This window comes from Fonsecaea multimorphosa (genome assembly GCF_000836435.1).
Source record: "Fonsecaea multimorphosa CBS 102226 unplaced genomic scaffold supercont1.6, whole genome shotgun sequence".
Taxonomy (NCBI): domain Eukaryota; kingdom Fungi; phylum Ascomycota; class Eurotiomycetes; order Chaetothyriales; family Herpotrichiellaceae; genus Fonsecaea; species Fonsecaea multimorphosa.
This window is the reverse complement of record NW_015971640.1, coordinates 427,929-450,429: the sequence shown is the minus strand read 5'-3', so window position 1 is coordinate 450,429 and position 22,501 is coordinate 427,929. Positions and strand designations below refer to the sequence as shown.

Genomic DNA, 22,501 nt, shown 5'->3' with positions numbered 1-22,501 from the left:
TACAAAGAAATGTGGGGAGAAGAAGCGACGCCGAAGCTGTCGACCTACATCATCGGCTCCCGAAGCTTGAAACACGCGTGGCATTTGACTAGCTAATAAAAAGCAACGACGCCACTAGACTCGATCTGATGCTCGGGGTAGCGAGGAGTGAGCAGTGAGAATGAGCAGTGAGGAGTGAGGAGTGAGGCGTCAAGCACGTCATAGCCTGACTCCCGCCTACGCTTCAACCTTTTGTTTGAACCTTTGGTGCTTTACCTCAGCCTTCAATTCGAAAACAAAAAGACGAAACCAAATTCATATAGGCTGAACGTGTGCACGGCTCCCCTTTTTGAAACCTAACCCAATGCTATAATTTGCCTGCTCCATCTGTTCCGTCCTGATCCATAAGAAAACCTTTACCGAAACTCGACGGCCGGAAACCATTTCTTGACCCCAACCGGCTCTCTGCAATCCTGCTCCCCGCAGCCACAGGGCTGGGCTTGTGCCACCGTTGTGCCCTCTGGTAGCATCTTGATAGTTTGGTAGGGTTGAGATCCAGGATCGTAATACAGCCCGTCAATTTCCCCCGTGAGACGGTTCAAGGCGATGTAGTAGAAGCCCGCAATCGTCAGTCCCCACGATGTAGATCCATTGCTATTTCCGCCTGGTCCGCGCCCGGTTGACCGCCCTGCCCCGGAAGGAGCCGTGGTGAAGATGGTCCTCGTAGAACTGCCATTTGTAGGCCTTGCATTTGTAGAAGTTCCTGGAGGCGTCACAAAACATCGTTCCTTCCAGCGCATTAGAATCCACTCTTTTCCCAGCTTCTCCTCAATCCACTTTGCACTGCCCAGGCTGCGGGCCATAATCTCGTCGCCCTCGGCTTCCTTGTCCTCTGGAGTCTCGAAAACCTTCATGGGTGAGTCGTCGACGGTCGTGTCCTCTGTCGAAGGGGAGGGTGCGTCCGAGGGACTCTGCGAGTCCTTGTTCTCGCCTTCCCCACCAGCCGCTTTGCGGAACGCGTCCCAAAGTGCGCTGTGCTGCTGATACTCGCTTCTTTTCTTTCCCCGCAGATGTCGAATTCGCTCGATTTCTTTTCTGAAAGGTCCTAGGCGTTCCCAGTACCGCGCGTCCACGCCGAGACCACCCACTTCGTAATCTCGGCCCTCTTTCTCCGTCTCCAAAGGCTGTCGTCGAAAATCGATAATCTCTCCCACGAAGAAACTGGACATGCAGGTTGTCGCGCCGGTGGTCGCGCCTTGGTGTAGAGCATCAGGCTGGTATAGGGAAGGGAGCTTCTCCGGCATCTGGCTCGCGGACATTATCCCGGTTACTGTCATGGCTTCCCAGTCTACGGAATGAATCGCCACCTTAACCGGCCAGTGATCAGGCTCAGCAGGCTGAGAAGCGGTCCGTGTAGGGTGAGAAGACAACGATGGGGTCGAACGTTGAAAGGAACCCCATCGACCACTGGTGTCCTGCAATATTAAATCCGAGAGGTAATTTTCTGCAACAACCAGCGTCTGAGTGTCAAACTCTGCAGCCTCGTCGTTGCCGCCGGTGCCACGAGACCTTTCCCTCCGTCGAGCTATGGTTCTGCGTATCAGCTCGCGTTGTCTTTCGCGCCGAAAATTTGCAGCCGAGACAGAAGAGGCGCGGATTGGTTCGCGTTCTGTGGACTGCAGACCATGCCAAACCATTCCGGCTTGTAGCCAAGAACTGTACTGCGGGACAGGAAGACTGTTAATGTGCATGGGAAGGTCACTGGGGGCATAGGAGTCGTCCGATGCGTACAAGGAGTCAAGCCCTAGTTCTCTGGCTGCTTCGAGACCACCTTCTATACCAGTATGTCTTAGCTGGGAGAGATAGCGAATCAGTTTCCTCACCCGCCTGAAAGCATCGTATCGTCTCGGGCTAGATGGGGCCGCAGATCCAGACTCAGCGGGCTCTCGGCCGATCTGGGAATGTCTGACTCTTGGGACAGGCTCTCTTCGTTGGGCAGAGGAGTAACCCGGTACGCCAGGAATCGTGACAGTCAAGTCGTCGTCAGCTTCCTCGTTCCAGAAGGCTCGTAGGGCACTGGCTGTGGGCACCGCTCCCATATCAGAGTTTCTGGGATACCTCAGGTTACCACGAATTGATCTAAAACGCTGCAGAACACCTTCAAGGCGCAGAAATTGGCTCCTTGAACTGGCGGTGGAGCTATGAGATGCTGCAAATCTCAGAGGTTCCATATCTGCGTCGCTGTCGTCAGAGTAATGTGCTATTGTCGGGGTGGTTCCGAAGTCAGGCGGGCGCTGTCTGGAAAACATGAGACTCTCCGCGGTATCGGCAATGGACACGCGAACTGGAGGGTCTCTCTCTTCTCTTAACCCTCTCACTTCGTCTCTTCGAGCCTGCGTGGCAGTCCTCCTCCCCTGACTCTCAGCAGCCCACTCTTGGAACTCTTCTTCTGTGAGTTCGGCCATACTAGTGCCAGCTCGTTGTAGATTGAAACCTTCAGCCTCGCTGGCTTCAGTCCGCGGGCGGTTTGCCCATCTCTCGTTCTGTGAACCTGGATCGGGCGAGTTAAGGTTCAGGGTAGAGGCGAGGTCGGGCACAGGAGTGGCAATGGCTTCTTCGATTTGTAGCAGGTAGGGATTGTGAGGAGGAGTCGAGGGCCGAGTATCCTGCGCGTAAACACAGTAAGTCAAAGTGCACGCCCAAGGAAGGCATCTGGGTCACAACAAGACAAGAGGTGATGATAACAATATGCTCTGTCTGAAGAAGTCCTCCGAGACCAAGCATTCGCTTTGACCGCCCAACTTCGTGCTCAGGCATGAGTAGATGCGGCAGACGAGAACTTACAGATGGCGAGTTGGCAGGCGGCATCAGGCTGATTTGGGGAAGACCAGGTCGCAGTCAAGCCAAGTGTGAGCGCAACTCAGCAGCTGCTAGCAGGGTCGGGGTACGTCAAAGAGTATTTGTGTAGCAAACTGGAGGAAGCACGAGGTGATAGAGTCATTGTCTCCCAGCGCAGAAGAGTGAGGTGTGTTGAAACCCAATTAATAAGAGACTGGAGCGAGACATTTGGAGGTCGACCTTCTCCTTGACCACTTCTCTCTCTTGCGATCTCAAGATTGCCGAGTGACGTTGCTGCCCGCCTTTGCAACCCCGGGAACTACTGCGTAACTAACTGTGCTAGTTCAACTCACTTTTGCCGTTCCTCTCCCATCCTCACTCCAGGGATCTGGACTCTTGGCTTCATCTTCTAGCTGGCACCCAGGTGGCTGGTACCATTCTCGATCTGGGGGACTCGTGGTCACCAATGGCTAGGGATCAACTATTGACTCTTCAGTAACGCCTACGCTACCGTGATGCCCAGATGAGCTTTGTCTTTTTGCCAATGCTGCAAGACTGGATTTAATATCGCCTCTATATGATATTGAACAGGTCTATCCCAATGCGCCCAACGACGTCCTTCCAGAAAGAGGCGGCGTTGAACACCTACTATCGCTGCTTGAACGAAAGACCTCACATGGATGCTACAAAGAACACTAGATGTCCTTTCTCGCTGAATTCATCTCAATGCGAACACAACTCCACCGGATTTGATGCGTGTTTTGCCAACCGACAAGGCACCAGCTGCCCGAGATTATTACCGTGAGTATCTTGCACTCTTGTCGCCAGAGGTCTATCCACCTTTCCGCTATGGTGGCTCTATCAAGATTTATACTGGGAGGATTCCAAGACAAATGAGAGTAACCAGAAGGTGAAGATTATATTCTTATGGGTTACGCGCACTATCAGACTCAATCATCGATTCCCTTTGAGATATGTCAATACACGATCATATAAATCATTGTCCGCTAGAGAAGAAATTATACTACGATTTGTGGAAGTTGTACAGGATAATGTCAGGAATGCCTCATCCGCATATTGTATTTCGAGCAAGGGCCCATGCTATCCTTTGAACTTCTGAATGAAATCCAGGAATTCTCCAACACACTCGTCAGCTTTGTCCACGTATATCTCGTGTCCTGCCCCTTCCACCACGACCAATTTGCTACCTCGGATCTGCTGCTGGATTGCTTTCTGCTCTTCCAACTTTGTCGCAGCACTGTTTGCAGGCCCCAGAATGAGGACGGGAATCCGGATCTGAGAGAGAAACGGTCGCGCATCAAGCGTGCTGAGGAACTCAGCGTAACTGGCCAGTCCTTCACCAGAACTGACTGATATCTGTTCTAGCCACCAGCGATGATAACCCGGATCTGGATGGGCCATGGTCCCCGGCGAGGATTTCAACCTACTCGCCCATTCTCGAGAACCTAGTACCCGGCAAGCCGTGGCGAAGCTTTCTTCTCCGAACGCGAGGAATTTCTGGGTACCCTCCGGAAGGTAAGTGGGAGAAGAGCAGATCGTCAGACTATGTAGCCGTTCGGGATGCTTTGCCGCGAGAATCTCTCCTAACATGCCGCTGGTACTCTCACCAAAGAAATGCACCTTTTCAATTTCAAGCTGATCGAGCGTGTCGATGATATCGCCGAGAATAGCGTCAAGAGTGTATACGTCTGGTCTCTTAGAGATGGATGGCGCACTGGAGTACCCGTGTCCGCGCAAGTCTCGACGGATCACGTTGTAATGCCGAGATAGAGCAGGAACCCAATGGTAGAAGAAGGCTGCATGGCGAGCAAACCCGCCTTGAAGCAGGACTGTTTGTCGATCGGGTTTCCAGGGATCGGTGAAGTCGTCGGCGATGTAGTGCGTTGTCTCGCCCGAGGCGTGAATGATGAACTGACTACCCTTAGGCATTGTTCATATTGCAAGGGCAGGTGATAACACCGCGGTGCCCCTCGAGTTTCGCCTTCCACCTTCAAGCAGTCACTGTTCGCCTCTCATGCAAGGAGAAGTAGTTCGAGAGAGATCAATGTGGGGGAATATGTGGAGAGAACAAGCTGCCATACTTGGTTACGACAAAGACAGCACTACTCCACCCACCATTCATCAACAGACTTGCTTATGCCGATGCAGCAGTCTCTTGTCAAGGTGGCCTGGCCTGTATCTGTATCTGTTCTCCTCGATATAGAATACTTTTTGAGCATCAGAGCAAGGCCTGCTGATGGAAGTAACCGGATGTATCCCTCAAATAATACTCAATTCCAGAGGTCGGAGTTATTGCCGTCTTTACAGGTCTGTTGTTGGCTCAACAGATATTGATAGAGCTCTTCCCAGACTCAGCATTGGACAAAGTTGGCATTGATCATAGGAAGAGGGAAGAAAGGAACGACGTTAGGAGAGCGGGTGAGTGAACAAGCTTGTTTGAGCCTGTGTCGGCCTACGAGTGCCTTCATCTCCAGCGAACTTGTAGAGCTCTGAGTCGGAATGTGTATTAACATCAGATCTTGACTGGTGCACATCATTGTGTGCAAATAGTGAAAAAGCAGTGATAGATCTATTACTGTATGAGAGAAGTGAGCAAGTGACTTACCATCCAGAAGGAAGAGTGTTTGCTGGCTCGCTGGGTGCGGTAGTGGACGTTGATTGGTCACAAAGGGCGCCCATCGCGTTGTGCAACTGCGAGCGCGTTACCAGCAAGCAACGCCAGTCAACGAGAAGCCCATTTTGCCAATTTCACCACCGCAGCCCTTTCCGCCTCACTTCGCAGACTCATTGACTCAAGGTTCAGATCTTTGTTGGACGGCCCCAGAACAATGTCCTATGGACGCAATTGACTCCCTGACCATTTCTCCCTATTAGCGACCAGCAGAGTTGGCTGTGAGAGCAACTTGACAGCCACCCCACAGACGCCCAACCGGGCAAAGCGACGCTTGTTCTCTCACCCCGGCTCATCTGTCACCAGCGTCTATGGCTTTCGCACTCTCCGAACTTCTCAACCCCGAACCTGCTACCGATCCGATTTCTGCAGGTGGTGCCCACGTCAACGCTGAGTCGCATGGGTGAGATCGATTTGCTCCGACTGCTTCCTAGGATTCTTTGACTAATTTCTCCTCAAGGATGGACACCGCGGAGCCGCCTTCAGCGTACTTTGCCCCCGAACTTTTCCAGCCCAGCGATGATGCGCCGCACCATCAAGATACCCTCCCCTCCGGTGCGCAAAATAATGACCTTCCAATGGACGATGTCTCCCTCTTTAAGGAGAGCGAGCATATGGTCGGTCTCGATGGGTCGAACGATGAAGATCACATTAAGCAGGAGGCGATGGACATAGGCTACCCTCCTTTGGATGAAGAGTCAAACATTGCGGTCGACTCTTCCCTCATGGATATGGTAGAGGAAAATCTCTACGCTGAAGATGCTCCGGCGAAAGCGACACCAGAGAAGACCCCGAAACAGCGAAAACATCCTGGCAAGTCGCGAAAGGCCGATCCAGAAGCTCCGCCTCGCTCCTCGATTCACTCGTCCAAGAATGAAGGCCAGCACACGGATCGCAGATATTTGTGTTACTTGTGCAACAAACTGTTCACTAGACGTCGCTCCGTTCGAGATCACATTTCGAAAATTCATAACACGAAAACGTGGGAACCGGTGCGCAGTTTGGAAATCATTGTCGAACCTTCGACCGGAGAGCCTCTGGAACCTCTCGATGATATCATTGCGAGAGGGCCCCCTCCTCCGCCCCCTAAACTGAGTAAAGCGGAAAAGGCGAAGAGGACAGCAAAACGAGATGAAGAGGGAGAAGATGATGATGAGGAGCTGCACCCAGGGGACATTGGCGAAGAAGAGGAAGAAAAGAAACAAGATGATGAGGAGGAGATTTTGTATGTTGCGCAGCCCGTCGTTGATTCGTCTTTGCTACCGACTGGTACCGCTTCAACTTTGAAGAGAGTGCCGTCTATCGCAGGGTCACGGGCATCATCCGCAGAACCGTTTGTTACTCCAGCACCTCTCGCAGGCAAAAAGCGACCAGCCCCCGATGACCCTGCGAAACTGCTTTCTGCCGCCGCGAGGAAGAAAGGCACAGCCAAGGTTAAGAGCACATCGAACAAGAAAGCGAGGCTGAGCGAGTCCGGCCAAAGTCCACCTGCAGGAAGATCGAACTTCCGCTCGCCTAGCGCTACTCCCAGCACGAACCATCTGAAGTTGGGGCCCTCAAAACTGAAAACGCAAACTTCGGCTGCAAGTGTGAAGTCATCACCCACACCTGGTTCATCTCGCGCTGCATCACGAGAGATCGGTTCGCCATCTCCTTCATTTGCAGATACGTCATCGAGCTCTAATGATGATGGGGAGGTCTTCTGTATATGCCGAAAAGGAGATAATCATACATGGATGATTGCTTGTGACGGCGGCTGCGATGAGTGGTTCCATGGAAACTGTGTCAACATTAAGGAACGAGACGGCGAGCTGATCGACAAGTATATTTGCCCAACTTGTACGAAACCGGGTCTGCAGACCACGTGGAAACGAATGTGCCGGCGCAAAGATTGCAGGAAGCCTGCTCGTGTTACCCAGGTCCCTCCTAGCAAATACTGCTCTGATGCCTGCGGGCGAATGTTCTTTGTGGAACTGGTGCAGAGAGGGGACCCTCAGGCTCAGACCAGTAAGGATGGTCAGTACATCATTGAAGGACCGCCTCTAAAGAAGCATCGGAAGAAGCAGAAGAGAAGAGAGAAACCTGCGAAGCAGCTCCTCAACCTGGTCAACGGCGTGGATCCCGACAGTCGACTCGCCACGCCAGCATATAGCGACGAAGAAAAGACCGAATATGAAACTGACAGCAGTCTCGACGATGATATGCTTCCCAATCGGGGATCCGCATTGCGAGCTGGCGAAATCAAAGCCCTTATCGAGAAATGCAAGGACATTGAGCAACTAAAAGCCTTGGGCAGGAAACCCGACACCCCGCCTCGGGAGATTGACATTAACATGGCCGATGCGGACTCGAAGCCAACAGCACCACCGGATCTAGAATATGATGACTTGGAAACGAGCAAAATGGCCAATATCACAGACGAAAAGCAACGACTAAAGGTGCGATATGACATGCTCCTCGCACGAGAAAAATTCCTGGAGCTTGTCAAAGCTCGATCGTCGACTATAGTCGAGGAATTCCGAAAGACACACCCGAAAATGAAAGATCTGTGTGGGTTTGATCCCAGGATGTCGTGGTCCGATGAGGAGTTTGCGACATGGTACGATCACAATGGCGGACGGGCAATTATCGATGCTGGAGCTGAGGGGAGGATTGGACCGCCCGAAGAAGTACCCAATGATGAGGGAAGTACGAAACTTCCCAATGGCGACGCTGCGCACTCCCAAAGCCCAGTCGTGAACGAGGAAGAAGAGGAAAACGACAACATGCCGAAGAAGGGCGGCGTCTGTATCAAGAACCGATGTCCGCGACATCGAAATTGGGCTAAGGGCCAGCTTGCAGAGGTGCGGTTCGAACAGGATCTAGTCAGGAGGGCTATCCAGAGGTGTGAGGCACAGGAAGGGGAGATTAGAGGCAGGGCTGTTGTTCGGGCTTGGGAAAAGAGAGGTTGAAGGCCGTTATGGACACGGGGGTAATGCAAGGCTCGAAGACGCGACATGATCATATTCCCGATCGCAGAGCACGGCTCGTTGGCTGACAGTCTTCTACTATATCCGCTCAAAATGCGGCGAGCATGAACAGGAACAGGCATGAGAGAATACATACGAATTTGATTGGGATCTGTCCATGTTGTAGGATCGATATCAGGGCTGTCAAGACGCCCAGTTTTGCAAAAAGAGAAATGGATACTGAAGTGAGAGAGTGACTTCATTGATATTTACGCGATTTTTTGTTGCCTGCGCTGAAGCCCGGAAGTGACTGTGACTTGAAAGGAAACAGTGCCTCGAATATTCTCAATGATCCCTTTTGTCCTTTTTTTCCCGCAAAAGAAGAGAAATATCCCCCTCCGTTGTTGGTGGGCGGGTTACGCGCTATTACGACCTATGGTAGATTATCTAGGTACCTAGGTAGGTATATGAGGATCCCTACGAGTATAAAGAGTTGCTGATAGTGAGTGACCTAGCGTGGCTAGATACCTACTAGGTAGGTAGCTCGGTAGGTACCTATAGCCATCCAATGAGGATATCACTCGACCCTACGCTAATTACTACTTGTTTAGAACTGGCTGACAGGTTGGAACGAACTACTCGGGCCTCTCGTTTGGACATAACAAGTCATGATTGATTGATACAAGGGGCTCAAGGCCGTCTTTGGGACTGGGGCAGAGACATATTCGTACAACCAGACTGACAGAGTTAGACAATTGCTAAACAATGCTGAGGTTGGCGCCACCCCCTTGCATGAAAAGCAGGCGCCCTTAGCAGTCACAGACTCACGTCCAAACACATAAATCATTTCGGATTGCCGACCTAGGATTCCGTTCTGAGGACTCCTTCTACTCCTTCTTCTCCCGTTCATCACAAGAGTAGCGATCGAGTATACTGTCCGGATAATGTACAAGTTGCTATTCATAGTATTACTTGCGGTGGTTGTCCTGAAGTGGTTGTACGATACACGCCAGCGACGTCAGGTAGGTGGGATTGGTTCAAACAGCGGCCTATGTTAATGGTACGTAGGAGGAAGAAGCATTCGCTAAATCACACGCCTGTTTGCCACCTCAGAGCGTATTCAAGCACCGCTGGCCCTGGGCTCTTGATCTGATTAAGAGACATGTTGAGACTGTCCTGACCAACCATGCGTTGATGCTACAGGTCGAGTTCACCGAGAGCATGGGCATAACTTTTGCTGCGTATATGTTTGGTCTCGTTGGGTACTTCACTTCGGATCCTCGCAATATCAAAGCCATCACAGAGACACATTTTCAAGGTCCGTCACATCTACCGATATCAAACTCACGCAGCTAACAGTAGCCGCAGATATGGGTCTGGGAGTGCGAAGGCCTGCTTGTTACCCCTTCTTCGGTGAGGGTATCTTTACCCAAGATGGCCCAGCCTGGAAGCACTCGCGGGAAATGCTTCGACGACAGTTCGCACGAGTTCAAGCCAGAGACTTGGAGACGTTTACAGACCAGGTCGAGACTCTGATCTCGAGTTTTCGAGACTCCAAGGGCATAGTGGACCTTCAGCCAGCGTTCTTTCGGTTTACCCTTGCGACAACGACAGCGCTACTCTTTGGCGAATCTATCGAAACATTGTCAGCAGCAGAGCAAAACGAATTTGCTGAACATTTCGACAGTGCAACTTGGGTTACCGCGGTACGACTACCTTTGGCGCATCTAAGCTTCCTGTATAACACCCCGAGCTATCGAAAGTCTTGCAGAATCGTCAGGCGCTATGCGGATCACTTTATCGAGAGAGCATTCAAGTACGCGCGTAAGCACGGTCAAGGAGAGGCTACGGAAAAATATCCCTTCATTTTCGATCTTTATACGGAATACCAAGACCGATCGTTAGTACGGGACCAGCTCGTCAACGTGTTGCTTGCTGGGCGGGATACCACAGCTTGCACTATGTCTTGGACCATCTTTCATCTTGTTCGTCATCCTGAGATGCTTCAGCGGCTACGTGAAGAGATTAACAAGGTCGCCGGCTACGAGACAGTGATTAAAAGATCACATACGAAGAATATGCCTTATTTGAATGCGGTGCTGAACGAAAGTGAGTTTCCTCGTGAATATCATCTAGGAAGCTCTTCGTCGGGAGCACAGCTAACCGATTACTATAGCCCTGGGACTCTACCCACAGGTACCGATGAACACCAGATCCACAGTCAAGACCACATTCCTCCCCAAAGGCGGCGGTCCGGATGGGGAGTCTCCGGTGCTCGTGCCAAAGAACGCCGGAATCACCTTCAGCCCGTACCATATGCATCGCCGCAAGGAGCTTTTCGGCAAGGATGCGCACGACTACAAACCGGAACGGTGGCTGGACGGCAAGCTTTCCAACATTGGCTGCGCGTATATCCCGTTCCTTCACGGATTCAGAACATGCTTGGGGAAGGACTTTGCTCTGTCGGAAGCAAGCTATGCCCTCGTTCGTCTCCTGCAGGCCTACCCAGCTCTGCGACTTCCTCCCGGAACCGAAGTAGTGCCTACGGGGAAGGAGAAGCAAATGCTGACGCTGGTGGTTTCCAGCTTGGAGGGATGTAAGGTCGTGCTTGATTAAGACATCTGGTTTCGATAGAGGAGTTGTCATTGCAGGCAAAGGGCTGGATCCACACTCTCCGTGATTTCGAAACGAGATCCCATTGTTGACAAAGTCAAGTTGGAATGTAGATGAACAGGCGACGAAAGACCAAAATGCTCCATTTCTGAGACTCTGTACGAAGGCTAAGAAGCTATCGTAGGGGGCCTAGCTCTCTGTTCATTGCTGAAGCAATGGCTCAATTGATCTCTTACCATTGCTTGAGTACTATGTATCAAACCGACTACCACGTCCGCCACCGAAACCTCGATGCCGAGCTGGGTGTGCCATTACGGTAGCCTAAAGGTCGTCCCTCCTCTAGACTATCAAGTTTTACGAGGACCCAAAACGAGGCTCTAGGGGGGCTCCCTCGAAGCGCACTATAGTACGGTACCTAGGTACCTAGGTACCTTCTCGATATGCCTTGACATACTCGGTAGGTCGGATCGGGCCGCGTTTTGAGGCGAAAGTGTCTTGATGTGCGCGCCGCCGTGAACCTTCACCGCACTATATCCAATCGGGTAAGGAATGTGCAACCCTACACCAGGTTGCGCCATGGTTGTTTGCATAGGTACCTAGACCATCTGTCACGAATGGCAGGCAGGAGGGTCCTCCAAACCTGTTCCTCACGTCATGGTAAGTGAAGATCCGATTTCGCCGGAGAGTAGCATACGCGGGTTGTTGAAGAAATGTCGTGAACGAAGATTCTGATAAGCATCTGTATGTCTGTACTAAGAGGTCTAGTCTCGGTCATCATGACAGAAGTCTTGGTCTTTCTGGGCGATGCCTAAGAACTATGGATCTTTTCCTGACAAGTAGCCCCATGGTTGAGATATTCCGAAGAGGTCGAGCACTCGCGGGTTTGCGACTCTTCATGAGGGTTGTGGCGGTAGTCTTTCCATGCGGTAGAACTTGTACATTGGGCATGTTGGCAGACAACCTTTGAAAGTCACTTGAAATCAATCTGCCGAGTAGCATGCCAGCCTTGAAGTTGGGATTGGACTGTGCTCGTGGGGGATCTGGGTACGTGTCTCGCAGTGATTTCTCACCAGAAAGGGCCCCCCGACCGCAGATGGGCGAAGATTGCTGACGATCTAGGAGCGACCACAGATGAATAACAGATAGCATTCTCAACGTCACGCAGCCCTTGCGAATTCTTTGGACGTTCATGGAGCGCAGAACAGCCGCTTAGGTTGATCCAATGGGAAACTCTCTTGTGAAGCTTTCGGGACGTCCAAGGCGCCCCGCAGCGAGGCTAAGGGATACTGGGGCGGCCTCCACCTCCTGAATCCTGATAGAAGGGACCCATTTGAAGTGGGTAAATCTTCAAAGGCACAGAAAACTACCCAGGTAATCAGCCGCTGTGTGAAATGGACTATGGTGCTACTTAGGAAACCATCTCACATCTTCGCCAGCAATCAGATGGCGCATTTTGGCATCTAAGCTGCTTGATAGGGCGATGAACGGCTACTTTTGCTCTTCCCCTCGTCTGTGTGGTGAACTCGCCTGAGTCGCGCTTAAAAGCGGCGCCCGACTGATGAGCATCAAACTGCGCCTCGACGTTGACCAGCTCGCCAGCCACCAGCCTAGCCTGTCGTCTTCAATTCTTTCTTTGCTGCATGCTTTGTGCTAATATTCGGCCACTGTCGGGCGAAACCTCAATCCCCTGCGCTGCTTGCTCTACCGGCGCGGTGCATTTGACCCTTGTTCACATGCTTTCATGTCGCACTCTTCGTACGGCACATGGCGCCGCTTGCTCGAAGAGCACAAAGCTTCATTCGAGAACATCGGGCATCCTATCCCATCAGAGATTGTCAACGAAAGTGCCTTTCGCTTCCACTTTGAGACTCTTTGCCGCGAATACGGAGACAAATATCCTGCGCGTGCGCTGTCCAAGATCCACAGTAATGGCGTCGATAGCTACGCTTGTGCCATTGATACGGCGTTGGGCTTGAATCCGCCCAACACACTGGCTGGCCTGACGTATGGTGGCCTCTTCGCTGTTACCCAGGTCTGAAGATACCCAGATGCCCTGCGAAGACGAGCTGGCCTGACGCAGTCCTAGTATGCTTACAGCAAGGTTCACGTACGACGGACAGATATCATTGACCTGTTGGGGCGACTCAATCTTGCTGTTCCGCGCTTGGGTGCCGACATCAACCGATTCCCCAATGATCCAAACGTCCAGCAGCCGTTACAAGACATTTTCAGCGCGTACATGGATCGACTGTTATCCTTGACGAGATGCCTCCGCACCGCTTGTAAGTCTCTGCAAAACACGGGCTGTCCTTCGTCGGATGCTCACCATGTCTCTTATTTCAGCTACTGGTTTTGATCCTCGAACGCCGCAGACTGTTCTCAACTACGAAGAACTAGTGGAGACCTTCGTTGAAAAACGTGCCACCTTTGAGGCTGCATTGCAGCGAGCCGAACAAGAACTATACTCGAGACCCTCCCTTCCATCCCACGAACACTATACCAACGGTGTACTGAGTACCCTCAATTCTGGCAATGAGACACAACCAAGATTCAAAACATTGCGGCGGCTGGGCCGAGGCTCCTTCGGGCAGGTTGACGAAGTGGAAGAGATCTCTACTGGAAATATATATGCCCGAAAAAACATTCTGGTCGGCGGTGCAACTGCACGGCGGCGCAAGGAGGAAATCGAAAAGGAATTCCGTATCATGGAGAAGTTGACCCACGTTCACATTACCACCGTGATTTTCTGGCTGCGAAGCGACACAGTCTGCAGTATCTTCATGAAGCCGGCCTGCGAGATGGATCTCCGTAATTACCTGGAAGACTGCATAAGATGGAGCTACCCTCAAGACGCCTTGAGGCAAATGCTGCCGTGGCCTGGCTGCTTGATGCACGCGCTAGCCTTTGCCCACCGGTTAAATATCAAACACAAAGACATCAAGCCTTCAAACATCTTGATCAAGGGCAGCGATATCTATTTGGCTGATTTCGGCATGGCAAAAGACGACGTCCCAGACGATATTGAGGGAAACGCAAGCTTTTCTGTCTGGGGGGCATCGGTTTACCGCGCTCCCGAAATCCGGCCAGACCATCCCCAGGCTCGCGGCACCAAGGCTGACGTGTTCTCACTGGGGTGTGCGTTCGCGGAGATGCTGACTGTTTGCTGCCGGCGGTCACTGCGAGATTTCCAAGAAGCACGAAAGCTCACAACTGAAGACCGTGAGACGATCGCCTTTCGGGCCAATTTGCCCCAGGTCCACAACTGGCTCGGCGCCTTGCGTGGTCAAGGTGTGCATGTGGTGGTCAACATCCTGATTTACAACACCGAGAACATGCTCCGTGAAGACCCGGAACAGAGGGTTTCGGCAGATCAAGGTATAATGCTTCTGCAAGGGGATCCTGGACGTCAGAGTCTGTTTTGCCCGCTGCACTAGTAAAGGGCTTCAAGAGGCTAGAGGGTGTCTCTGGTTAGCCTGTTGGTCTCTCCCCTTTGTAGCATTGGCAAGGAAAAATGAATTGGATGACTGGCATGAGCAGCTCTATCTGTATTTGAGAGGTTGCATGATAATCTCATACCTTGCAGCGGCAGCTCCGTGGTATTCGAGCAACCTTGGATGATAACATGTGTAATGAAGAATACATCATTTGTGTCGTCGGTCCTCGGACGTGATGGTAAAAGTGGTCATGCTGTAGATACTGTGGGCTATGACCTCTCGATCTCGTCGGCCCATGGAATAGACTCTTGGGCTCCCACTTGTTCGATTGTCCTCGCTGCTGCGCTACAGGCTCGTGCAACGGCTCGACGAATGTCCCATTTCCCCAATCGCTTCTGCTTGATGTACTCGACCGCATACGTGCCAACAAAAGTATCTCTAAGCAGATTATACAAATTGATTAGCGAACTTGAGCTATATACGTAGATGGAATCATGATTCTGTTTTGACATCAAGGAAAAGGATTGGCTTACCCAGCACCAGTGGTATCCACGACATCGATGTCTTTGACGGCGTCCACCAAGTCCGACTCGCCTTTATCGGTCATATAGAAGGCGCCCTTTTGGCCCAGAGTAATGACCACATTCTGGACGCCCATGTCCACGAAATGGGCACTTGCTTCCTTGTATGCTGCCAGGCCGACCAATTCTTCGAGTGGGCGACCAAACAACATGGCCGTTTCGGACTCGTTCATCACGAGGTGCGTCAGGTGCCGATACACCTTGCTGACCAGGTACTCGGGCGAGGATGGGTTCAGAAGAGTGTCGATGCCCTCCTCGCCTGCGATCTCCAAAATGCGCTCGACCTGGACGCGGGGCACCACCAGGGAAGTGACGATCAGATCCGGTCTCGTGCCGTCGCCCAAACTCGCCAGGGACCCGTCGGCGGGCAACGCCCAGTGCAAATTCGCCGCGGGGTAGCCCACGTTGCGGCTGTCGCCCGTGTCGGTCTCCACCAGTACGACACAGAGGTTGCTGCTGACGCCCTCGATGGTACGAACGCCTGCGGTGTTGATGCCAGCATTGGCCAATTTGGCCTTGAGCTCGGTCCCATAGCTGTCATCCCCGACGGCACCGTTCATGCAGATTTTGATGTCCTGGTCGCCACTACTGGTGGATCGGGTGACGCGCTGGCCACCTGGAGTGGTGCCCCGGGCAGGGTTGGGGCGACTGGCCCGAAGTGCTGCGATGGCAGTGTTGGCGCCCTTGCCGCCGGGGAGGTGGATGAGGGATAGGGCGTCCATGGACTCGCCAGTGTCTGGGGCGCGGTGTACCTTCATCAGTAGATCCATGTTGATACCACCGACGACCGAAATAATAAGAGGCCGCGCCGCCGGGGGATGTTGAGTGTGAGAGGACATTGAGTCAGGATGGAAAGATGTCGATGATGCCTTTAAGTCAGGTAACGTCTTCCCAAAACAATCGATCCTCGTCGTTCTGACACCGTTATTCGAGGAAAAGCAAGGCAACCGGGTAAAAAATGGGCAAATTTGGTATTCCTGCGCGGGCACACTCGCCAAGCTCCCAAGTTAAGAGCCGCTCCAGGTGTCACTCAGAGTTGCCATTCAAAGTTGGTGATGAGAGAAAACAGCGCCATTCTTTTTGTCGCTCGGCGCAACTGCTTTGCTGCTGCTGCCAGCACAGCCAGTCACGTCTGGCGCTAAGCCACCGGTTGGTTGTTACGCCAAACCTCGTGCTGCAGCTTCACTGCCGGTGGCATTGTCGCACGGCCACTGCCTGTCAGCCCCCGAAAACAAGGCTGGCTGGCAGCGACAACAATTTGAAACCGTGAATGGCTGGATTGAGAGGATAACGCCCAGGATATGCCGGACCCCACCATGCCACATGCCTAGGGCACGACCCACCAACCAAGGTTTTGAAAAACTCTTGTTGGCGGTGAGAGCGTCCACCTTATATCGCGCTAGCATCAGTGCGTGCCGCCCCGCCGAGTCCACATCTACATCTTCCATCCAAGCTATTGATATCATTTACTGATTAATAGGAATCTGCTCGAGCAAAAGTTCGAGATCCGGACTACAGGAAGATATAGAAGAGAGCATGTCCACGGGCAAAGGAGCGGCGCGCACTGGGACGCCTCGACTTCCCTTTTATACTTGCACTCACAAATTCCTTCACCAAGGGACCATGTCATTCTTATCACACGATATCACCAAAGACCTGGTGATATCGAATGACTTCTTCAAAGCAGACTTCGCCTCTGAAACCTAATGGCAAGCCTCAAGCCTTAGGTAATCTGGCCTTTTCTACGCGCTTTGTGATCCAGGTAGGTAATCCACGCAAACGTAACTCCCATCAGTGGAAGGGCGATGGCGAAATATAGCCAAAACTGTGGCGATGGGACAAGTCCCGAGGCAGACTGGTCCTGATGCCTTTGGCTTGTTGTCTGTATGAGATTCGAAGAGAATACTGACTATCATGATCTTAGCTGAGAAAAACTTTTGAATTTTCGGACCATGCTTACCGCAACCAAGGACGCCGGTAAACAGACTGTCGACACTACCGAGAGAGCTTTTAGCATGGCTGAATCTGCTTGACCCTGTCCCAGGAGGCGTGTGAGCGTCTCCTGTTGGTATCTCCCTTGATTTGTGATCTCGAAAAGTGCCTCGAGCGTAGCACACGACGCGCGATTGAATGTTTGGAGAAGGTCTTCATTGCGGAACGCAAGGATCTGCAATAGCTAATGATCGATGGTGAGCTCACGCGTGGTGCAGTTTTCTTTGACGGGCTTACCAGATCGCGGGTGCTTCGTAAGCGCCGGTCCAAGCTACCGAGCTCATGAATATGGCGTGCCATAGTCGCAGCGACGGTTTCTAGCACGCTGTGGCATTCGACACAGCTCAGCTCCGGGCCATCAAGTTGAGAGAACGATCTAAAGTAGGTTTGACTGCTGTTGCTGATATCCAGGCAGGATCGAATGGCCATTTCGGCACGGTGAACTTTGATCTCCAGTGCGTGCAACTCTTGGACGTCAAGAGAGGATATGCTGTAGCCTTCTTCCTTTGCATCGACTGTCGCGTATCGGGATTTGTCATCCTGCTCCTGTCAGGTGGCCCAAGTCAGAACCTGATCCATGACTTACGTATTTACGCCATTCCGAGTTCAGGTACTCGAGGTAAAGGATCCAGTTGGAGCTGAGCATCGAGAGGAATTCACAATGTAACGCCATCTGGCACTGGTGTGATCCAGCTTGAAGTAGCAATTCCAGTCGTGATAGCACATCTCTAGTGGCATTCAAAATTATCCATCGAGGATCTCGGACCGGTGTACCTAATTGGTGATACACCCCCATTTGTCTCAAGGACCAAGGGTCCCGAAGCTCACGGTCATGTTTTTCCATGTACAGAATATTGTAACAGATTTCTGAACCCATCAGCACATGGTATAGGATTAACACAATGGAGAGTCTGCAGAATAGAGACTTACCGTGCGGTCGATTGAGACAGCCTTCCCACAGCGCATCAGATCGAAACCCGTGAATCAGACGCTCATCATCGCTGCTCTTGACACCGAAGGCGCACACGACGTCCAAGAACGGGGAGAAGATCTCCAGTGAGCACATAAGCTTCTGAAAAGCTTCGGGGGTGAAGCGAAGACGACCCCAAGAGTATTCTTGTGATATGATGCTGCCCAAAATGTGAATACGAAGAACGTTGTAACGGATCTAAGCAAAGTGCATACAGAAACGTGCGTTGCCGTTTGACTGCATTGGCATCATGTATATATTCAGAAAGGTCTGAGATATTCCGGATCCGCTTCTTGGAGAGGCGTGGGGTTTTCGTCGGCTGATCTAGACTGACAGAGAGTGCAAGGGCATCGACAACGTTTGGCAAGAAAAGTTTCCTCTTTACGGTCTGGAAGTATCCATGGTCGTCCCATGAAACACGGCATAACGAGCTGGAAACCATCATACCGATGCGAGATGGTTGCAAATGAATTCCCGCAAGCTTGTGGTGAGCTTTCGCGGGCATAGAGTGAGTGATATGAGGCTCTGTCCAAAGACAACGTTTCCAATGGCTGGGGCGCTATGGCCACCCTTCTTTAACGTAACAATACAGCATCCAACATCGTTAGCTGACCCAGAAGGCAACTGATGGGTTCTGCCGCCAAGCGTAAAGAAGGTGCGTACCTAGGTAGAAGACACCACTCGGTTAAGAAACTGCCTTTGCCCAGCGCATTGAAGAACGCCTCTGTGGGACAAAATGCCGTCAAAGCAGGAAAACGGAAAAGGATTGGTTTGGTGTTGGGGGGAAAGGTCTAACGTTACTTTTGGGCGAAATTTAGACGAGATGGGCCTTGACCGGTTTGGCCGGAACTTCATGACCATTTGTCGCAAGCTGCGGCAGTGCGCAAGCCACCGGAGTGCCCAAGCAAATCAAATGATATTAATCAAGCCTTGGGGTGGTTTTGGGCCACGTCTCGCGAAATATTACATGTTATCCTTCTGTGGCTCTGACCGCTGCTCCGCCCTCCTCAGCGCTCCACGGGCAGAATTGAGCAACGCCTTGTGGTGTTCGGCATATCACCCTTCAAATGATATCTGCCTTGACTGATGTGTGCTGAGCTTTGATTCCTTCGGTTTCCCTGTTCTTGTGTGCAATTATTACTCGATGGCCATTTCGCGCGTTCCAAACAGATACATCAAGCGCGCTGATTTAGTTCAGCTGCTGGACAGGCTGTTTGACCAGCCTTACAATGTGACGGTACGAGGCTCTTTTCCGCTGTGAGAAACAAGAAGCCAAACGTCAACTAGGAGCATGCCGACGCTTGGATAGTATCAGGTATACCTCGTGAGCTTACAGATGTCAGCTACTCTCATCATCGGCGCACCACAGGCGAAGACTTAGCTAATAATACTCAGAAAGAGATCGAGTCCATTTCCAACAAATCGAAGCCCCAAACCTCAACCGGAGCCAACCGAGACATCGTCACCGCCAGTGACTAAAAGTCCCAGGATTCGGTCTCCTCTGATTCACTAGTGGATGGGCTTAAAGCAAAATGAATGCTCGTTGCAGTGCATTTCAAAGGCGTGTGAACGAGATTCGAGTCGAGAACTCGGACGGACGGAAATTTGTGCCCGAAAAGGAATATTTCGAGCTGCTTTCTAGAAAAACGGTCGAAGACATCATTCGTGGAGACTTGCCGGTTTATCACCTAGACGAGGTTGTCGACTTTGTGATCAAGGACGCTCGGAAAGTTTTTGGAATCCTTGCCTTGATAGGAGCCATCACTCATCTCGACCAATTCATCCGAAAGGATCAGTACCGCAACCGACCTACAGACGACCTTCTCCCTTTTGCAAAGGACACTCTCAAGGGAGTCCTTCAAGATGCCTATTATGTTGAATTATTCTTCGAGAAGCAGTGGGAATTCTGTGTCCCAGTAATTTCAGGCAGAATCATGCCCCGCCTGCTGGAGCTGCATACCATCCTGCCGTACCTGGAAGATACTGTCATGGGTTCTGGAAGTTCTGGTTCTGTATCGATGATTAAGATACATCCTTCTCACCAACCTCAATCCTTTGAAGGCACCACCAATGTAAGACTCATCCATACCTGTTTCGATATTCGTCATTGTTAATGTCGTGCAGTTCGTCCGAAAAGAGTACGACTTCGATGATACCACGTATGACAACGAGATTCGCGTTCTCTCTACGCTGCAGCTTCTCAAGAATCCAAATATCTTACAACTTGTCGGGTGTTACACCTACAAATCCAAGCACAATTTGATTTCTCCTTATGTCACTGGTGGAACGCTTCGCACTTATTTGGCGAATCCGAAACCTGAAGGTCTGTCCCAGGAGCGAATACTGTGTTCTCTTTCAGGTCTCGCCTGTGGACTCTGGGCCCTACATGAACTGGTCCTTGACAATAACGAACCATCACATAAAGGCCACCATCAAGATCTTAGCCTGGACAACGTTCTCGTCGAAGGGGATCGTTTCATCCTTGCGGATTTTGGACTCTCGAGCATCCGAAACATCAAAGAGTCCTCTTTGACTCCATTCAAAGGCCGGCGCGATTATTGTCAGGCACCCGAATGTGTGGACCTCAGACGTCCATATCAAGAGCGTGATACAACTCGAGCTACCGATATCTTCTCTCTAGGCTGCATCGCAGCTGATGTACTTGTCTATCTGGTGAAAGGTCCGTCCGGGGTGAAAGAGTTCCGTGATGCTCGAGCCTTTACGATGCCTCCGATGTGCTATTTTTTGTACCACAATGGCGACGCTCCAAATACCGCGGTGAGTACCTGGCTTCAGGGCATTGCGCAAGAAAGTGGCAGTCAAAGCATTCAAGACGTCGTACAACTCATCACCGAGATGCTCGAGATTTCTCCTCAAAGTCGACCTTCAGCCTCAATGGTCATGGCGAGACTTTGTGTCAGCACCATTAAAGCCTATTCGGAACGCTTCTCAACATTGTTTTCAAAATTAGCCTCATCACCAGGCGCTACCATTGAAGAAGCCCGATTTGTCAGTTGGCAGCACTGTCAAGATCTTGAGCTCTACTCGGATTCACTCGGCGCAACGCAAACTGGAGAATATTTTCACTCAACAGTTCAAATCCTGCGTCAGTTCCACAGGTCACTAGAAAACATCAGGACCGGCAACTCAACCTCGAGCAGTCAGCCCTTTTTGGAAGTGAGCATATTGAACACACAGTTACTGAACCACCTGAGTCCTAAACGACGATCCAGTGCAGGCTCCTGGCTTGAATCGATAGTGCTCTCGAAATTACCGTCCAATCCCCAGCAGCCAGCTCCTGTGCTTGAAATGCTCAAACCTTCGTTAGGTGATTCCAGGATCAGCCGCTTGGCAGAAATAAGACATCGAGTTGCGGAGCTTGAAGACACCTCATCACCATCAGCCGACGTCTCAACTTACTTCCTACATGACCCCATTACTTACACAGGAAACATTGGCCAGTATACATCTGCGATCGTCACAGACAAGGTCTCTGGACAAGATCGACCTGTTGTGGTCGAGAGTGTACATTATCAAGATGTCTACCGTCGTCGACATCTCGAATTCCGTATCGATGGCCTTTGCCGTCTGTTAACGGATCAACACCTTGCTCCACAGCTCCGAGTACTTCCGTTCGTTGGCATATACGACAATAAGGCCAATTTCTGCTTCGATTTGGTCTACGGTTATCCAACGCAGCATCAGGAAGACCTGGCCCAGCTACGGCCTATTTCGCTTCATGAATTGCTCGAGAAGCATGAGATTCTCGAGCGTCCTCCCTGGGAAAGCCGTGTGCAGTTGAGTCTGGAGCTCACAGAGTCCCTTGTCGCATTTCACGATGTGAACTGGTACCACAAAGATCTCACGCCTTTCAACGTGCTTTTTTTCCACAACAGGGTAGGACCAGTTGCACCACGTGTGCATCAACTCTATCTTATCGGTTTCCAACACAGTCACAACGCCGCCGATGACCTGACAGAGGGTCCACTGCAAGACCGCAGACATCAGCGCTATCATCATCCACAATATATCGATGTACAAGACCACAACTTCAAACGGTTCCGACCTCACTTTGACTGGTATAGTCTCGGCATCCTGCTTGTTGAAGTCGGCTTTTGGTCACCGATAGACAAAATCATGAGCCGATTTGATAAAGTCGACAATCAGACCTTTTCCAATGTCCTGTTGCAACAGAAAGTCCCCGAATTGTCGTTTCTAATGGGATCAGCATATGCAAATGTCGTCAGAGCCTGCCTCACGGGCGTGCAAAGCAGCCGGGACATGGACACTCAAAAGGGGTCGAAGTCACCAATCAGTCTCCTACTCAAAGAGAGGGTTGTCGCCCCGTTGAAGGAATTCTGTGTTTCTCACATACGAGAGGTCGGCAGAAAGCGAAGAAGGGAAGAAGACGACTAGATATGAAAAATCACCTCTATCAGAAGGAGAAGTAGCTT

At 51.5% G+C, this 22,501-nt stretch overlaps 9 protein-coding genes across 9 annotated transcripts; 5 read left to right on the top strand and 4 right to left on the bottom strand.

Moving 5' to 3' along the window:
* Positions 1 to 395: 395 nt before the first annotated feature.
* Z520_03898 (uncharacterized protein) lies at positions 396 to 2,847 on the bottom strand (the record flags this gene model as incomplete). Its single annotated transcript, XM_016774408.1, has 2 exons — positions 396 to 2,645; positions 2,824 to 2,847. 2 exons carry the CDS (start codon positions 2,845 to 2,847, stop codon positions 396 to 398), a joined length of 2,274 nt encoding a protein of 757 aa, XP_016634335.1.
* Positions 2,848 to 3,918: 1,071 nt separating this feature from the next.
* Positions 3,919 to 4,767, bottom strand: Z520_03897 (uncharacterized protein; the record flags this gene model as incomplete). The annotated part of the gene is made up of 1 exon (XM_016774407.1): positions 3,919 to 4,767. One exon carries the CDS (start codon positions 4,765 to 4,767, stop codon positions 3,919 to 3,921), a length of 849 nt encoding a protein of 282 aa, XP_016634334.1.
* Positions 4,768 to 5,820: 1,053 nt separating this feature from the next.
* Z520_03896 (uncharacterized protein) lies at positions 5,821 to 8,460 on the top strand (the record flags this gene model as incomplete). Its single annotated transcript, XM_016774406.1, has 2 exons — positions 5,821 to 5,912; positions 5,970 to 8,460. 2 exons carry the CDS (start codon positions 5,821 to 5,823, stop codon positions 8,458 to 8,460), a joined length of 2,583 nt encoding a protein of 860 aa, XP_016634333.1.
* Positions 8,461 to 9,678: 1,218 nt separating this feature from the next.
* Z520_03895 (uncharacterized protein) lies at positions 9,679 to 11,073 on the top strand (the record flags this gene model as incomplete). The annotated part of the gene is made up of 3 exons (XM_016774405.1): positions 9,679 to 9,775; positions 9,820 to 10,566; positions 10,634 to 11,073. 3 exons carry the CDS (start codon positions 9,679 to 9,681, stop codon positions 11,071 to 11,073), a joined length of 1,284 nt encoding a protein of 427 aa, XP_016634332.1.
* Positions 11,074 to 12,811: 1,738 nt separating this feature from the next.
* On the top strand, positions 12,812 to 13,108 carry Z520_03894 (uncharacterized protein; the record flags this gene model as incomplete). The annotated part of the gene is made up of 1 exon (XM_016774404.1): positions 12,812 to 13,108. The coding sequence occupies one exon, from the start codon at positions 12,812 to 12,814 to the stop codon at positions 13,106 to 13,108; it is 297 nt and encodes a 98-aa protein (XP_016634331.1).
* A 289-nt stretch (positions 13,109 to 13,397) lies between these two features.
* Z520_03893 (uncharacterized protein) lies at positions 13,398 to 14,504 on the top strand (the record flags this gene model as incomplete). Its single annotated transcript, XM_016774403.1, has 1 exon — positions 13,398 to 14,504. The coding sequence occupies one exon, from the start codon at positions 13,398 to 13,400 to the stop codon at positions 14,502 to 14,504; it is 1,107 nt and encodes a 368-aa protein (XP_016634330.1).
* A 269-nt stretch (positions 14,505 to 14,773) lies between these two features.
* On the bottom strand, positions 14,774 to 15,855 carry Z520_03892 (uncharacterized protein; the record flags this gene model as incomplete). Its single annotated transcript, XM_016774402.1, has 2 exons — positions 14,774 to 14,942; positions 15,038 to 15,855. The coding sequence occupies 2 exons, from the start codon at positions 15,853 to 15,855 to the stop codon at positions 14,774 to 14,776; spliced, it is 987 nt and encodes a 328-aa protein (XP_016634329.1).
* A 953-nt stretch (positions 15,856 to 16,808) lies between these two features.
* Positions 16,809 to 18,489, bottom strand: Z520_03891 (uncharacterized protein; the record flags this gene model as incomplete). The annotated part of the gene is made up of 6 exons (XM_016774401.1): positions 16,809 to 16,994; positions 17,046 to 17,261; positions 17,315 to 17,623; positions 17,664 to 17,944; positions 18,008 to 18,207; positions 18,263 to 18,489. The coding sequence occupies 6 exons, from the start codon at positions 18,487 to 18,489 to the stop codon at positions 16,809 to 16,811; spliced, it is 1,419 nt and encodes a 472-aa protein (XP_016634328.1).
* A 1,090-nt stretch (positions 18,490 to 19,579) lies between these two features.
* Positions 19,580 to 22,463, top strand: Z520_03890 (uncharacterized protein; the record flags this gene model as incomplete). Its single annotated transcript, XM_016774400.1, has 2 exons — positions 19,580 to 20,119; positions 20,172 to 22,463. 2 exons carry the CDS (start codon positions 19,580 to 19,582, stop codon positions 22,461 to 22,463), a joined length of 2,832 nt encoding a protein of 943 aa, XP_016634327.1.
* Between the last annotated feature and the right edge of the window lie 38 nt (positions 22,464 to 22,501).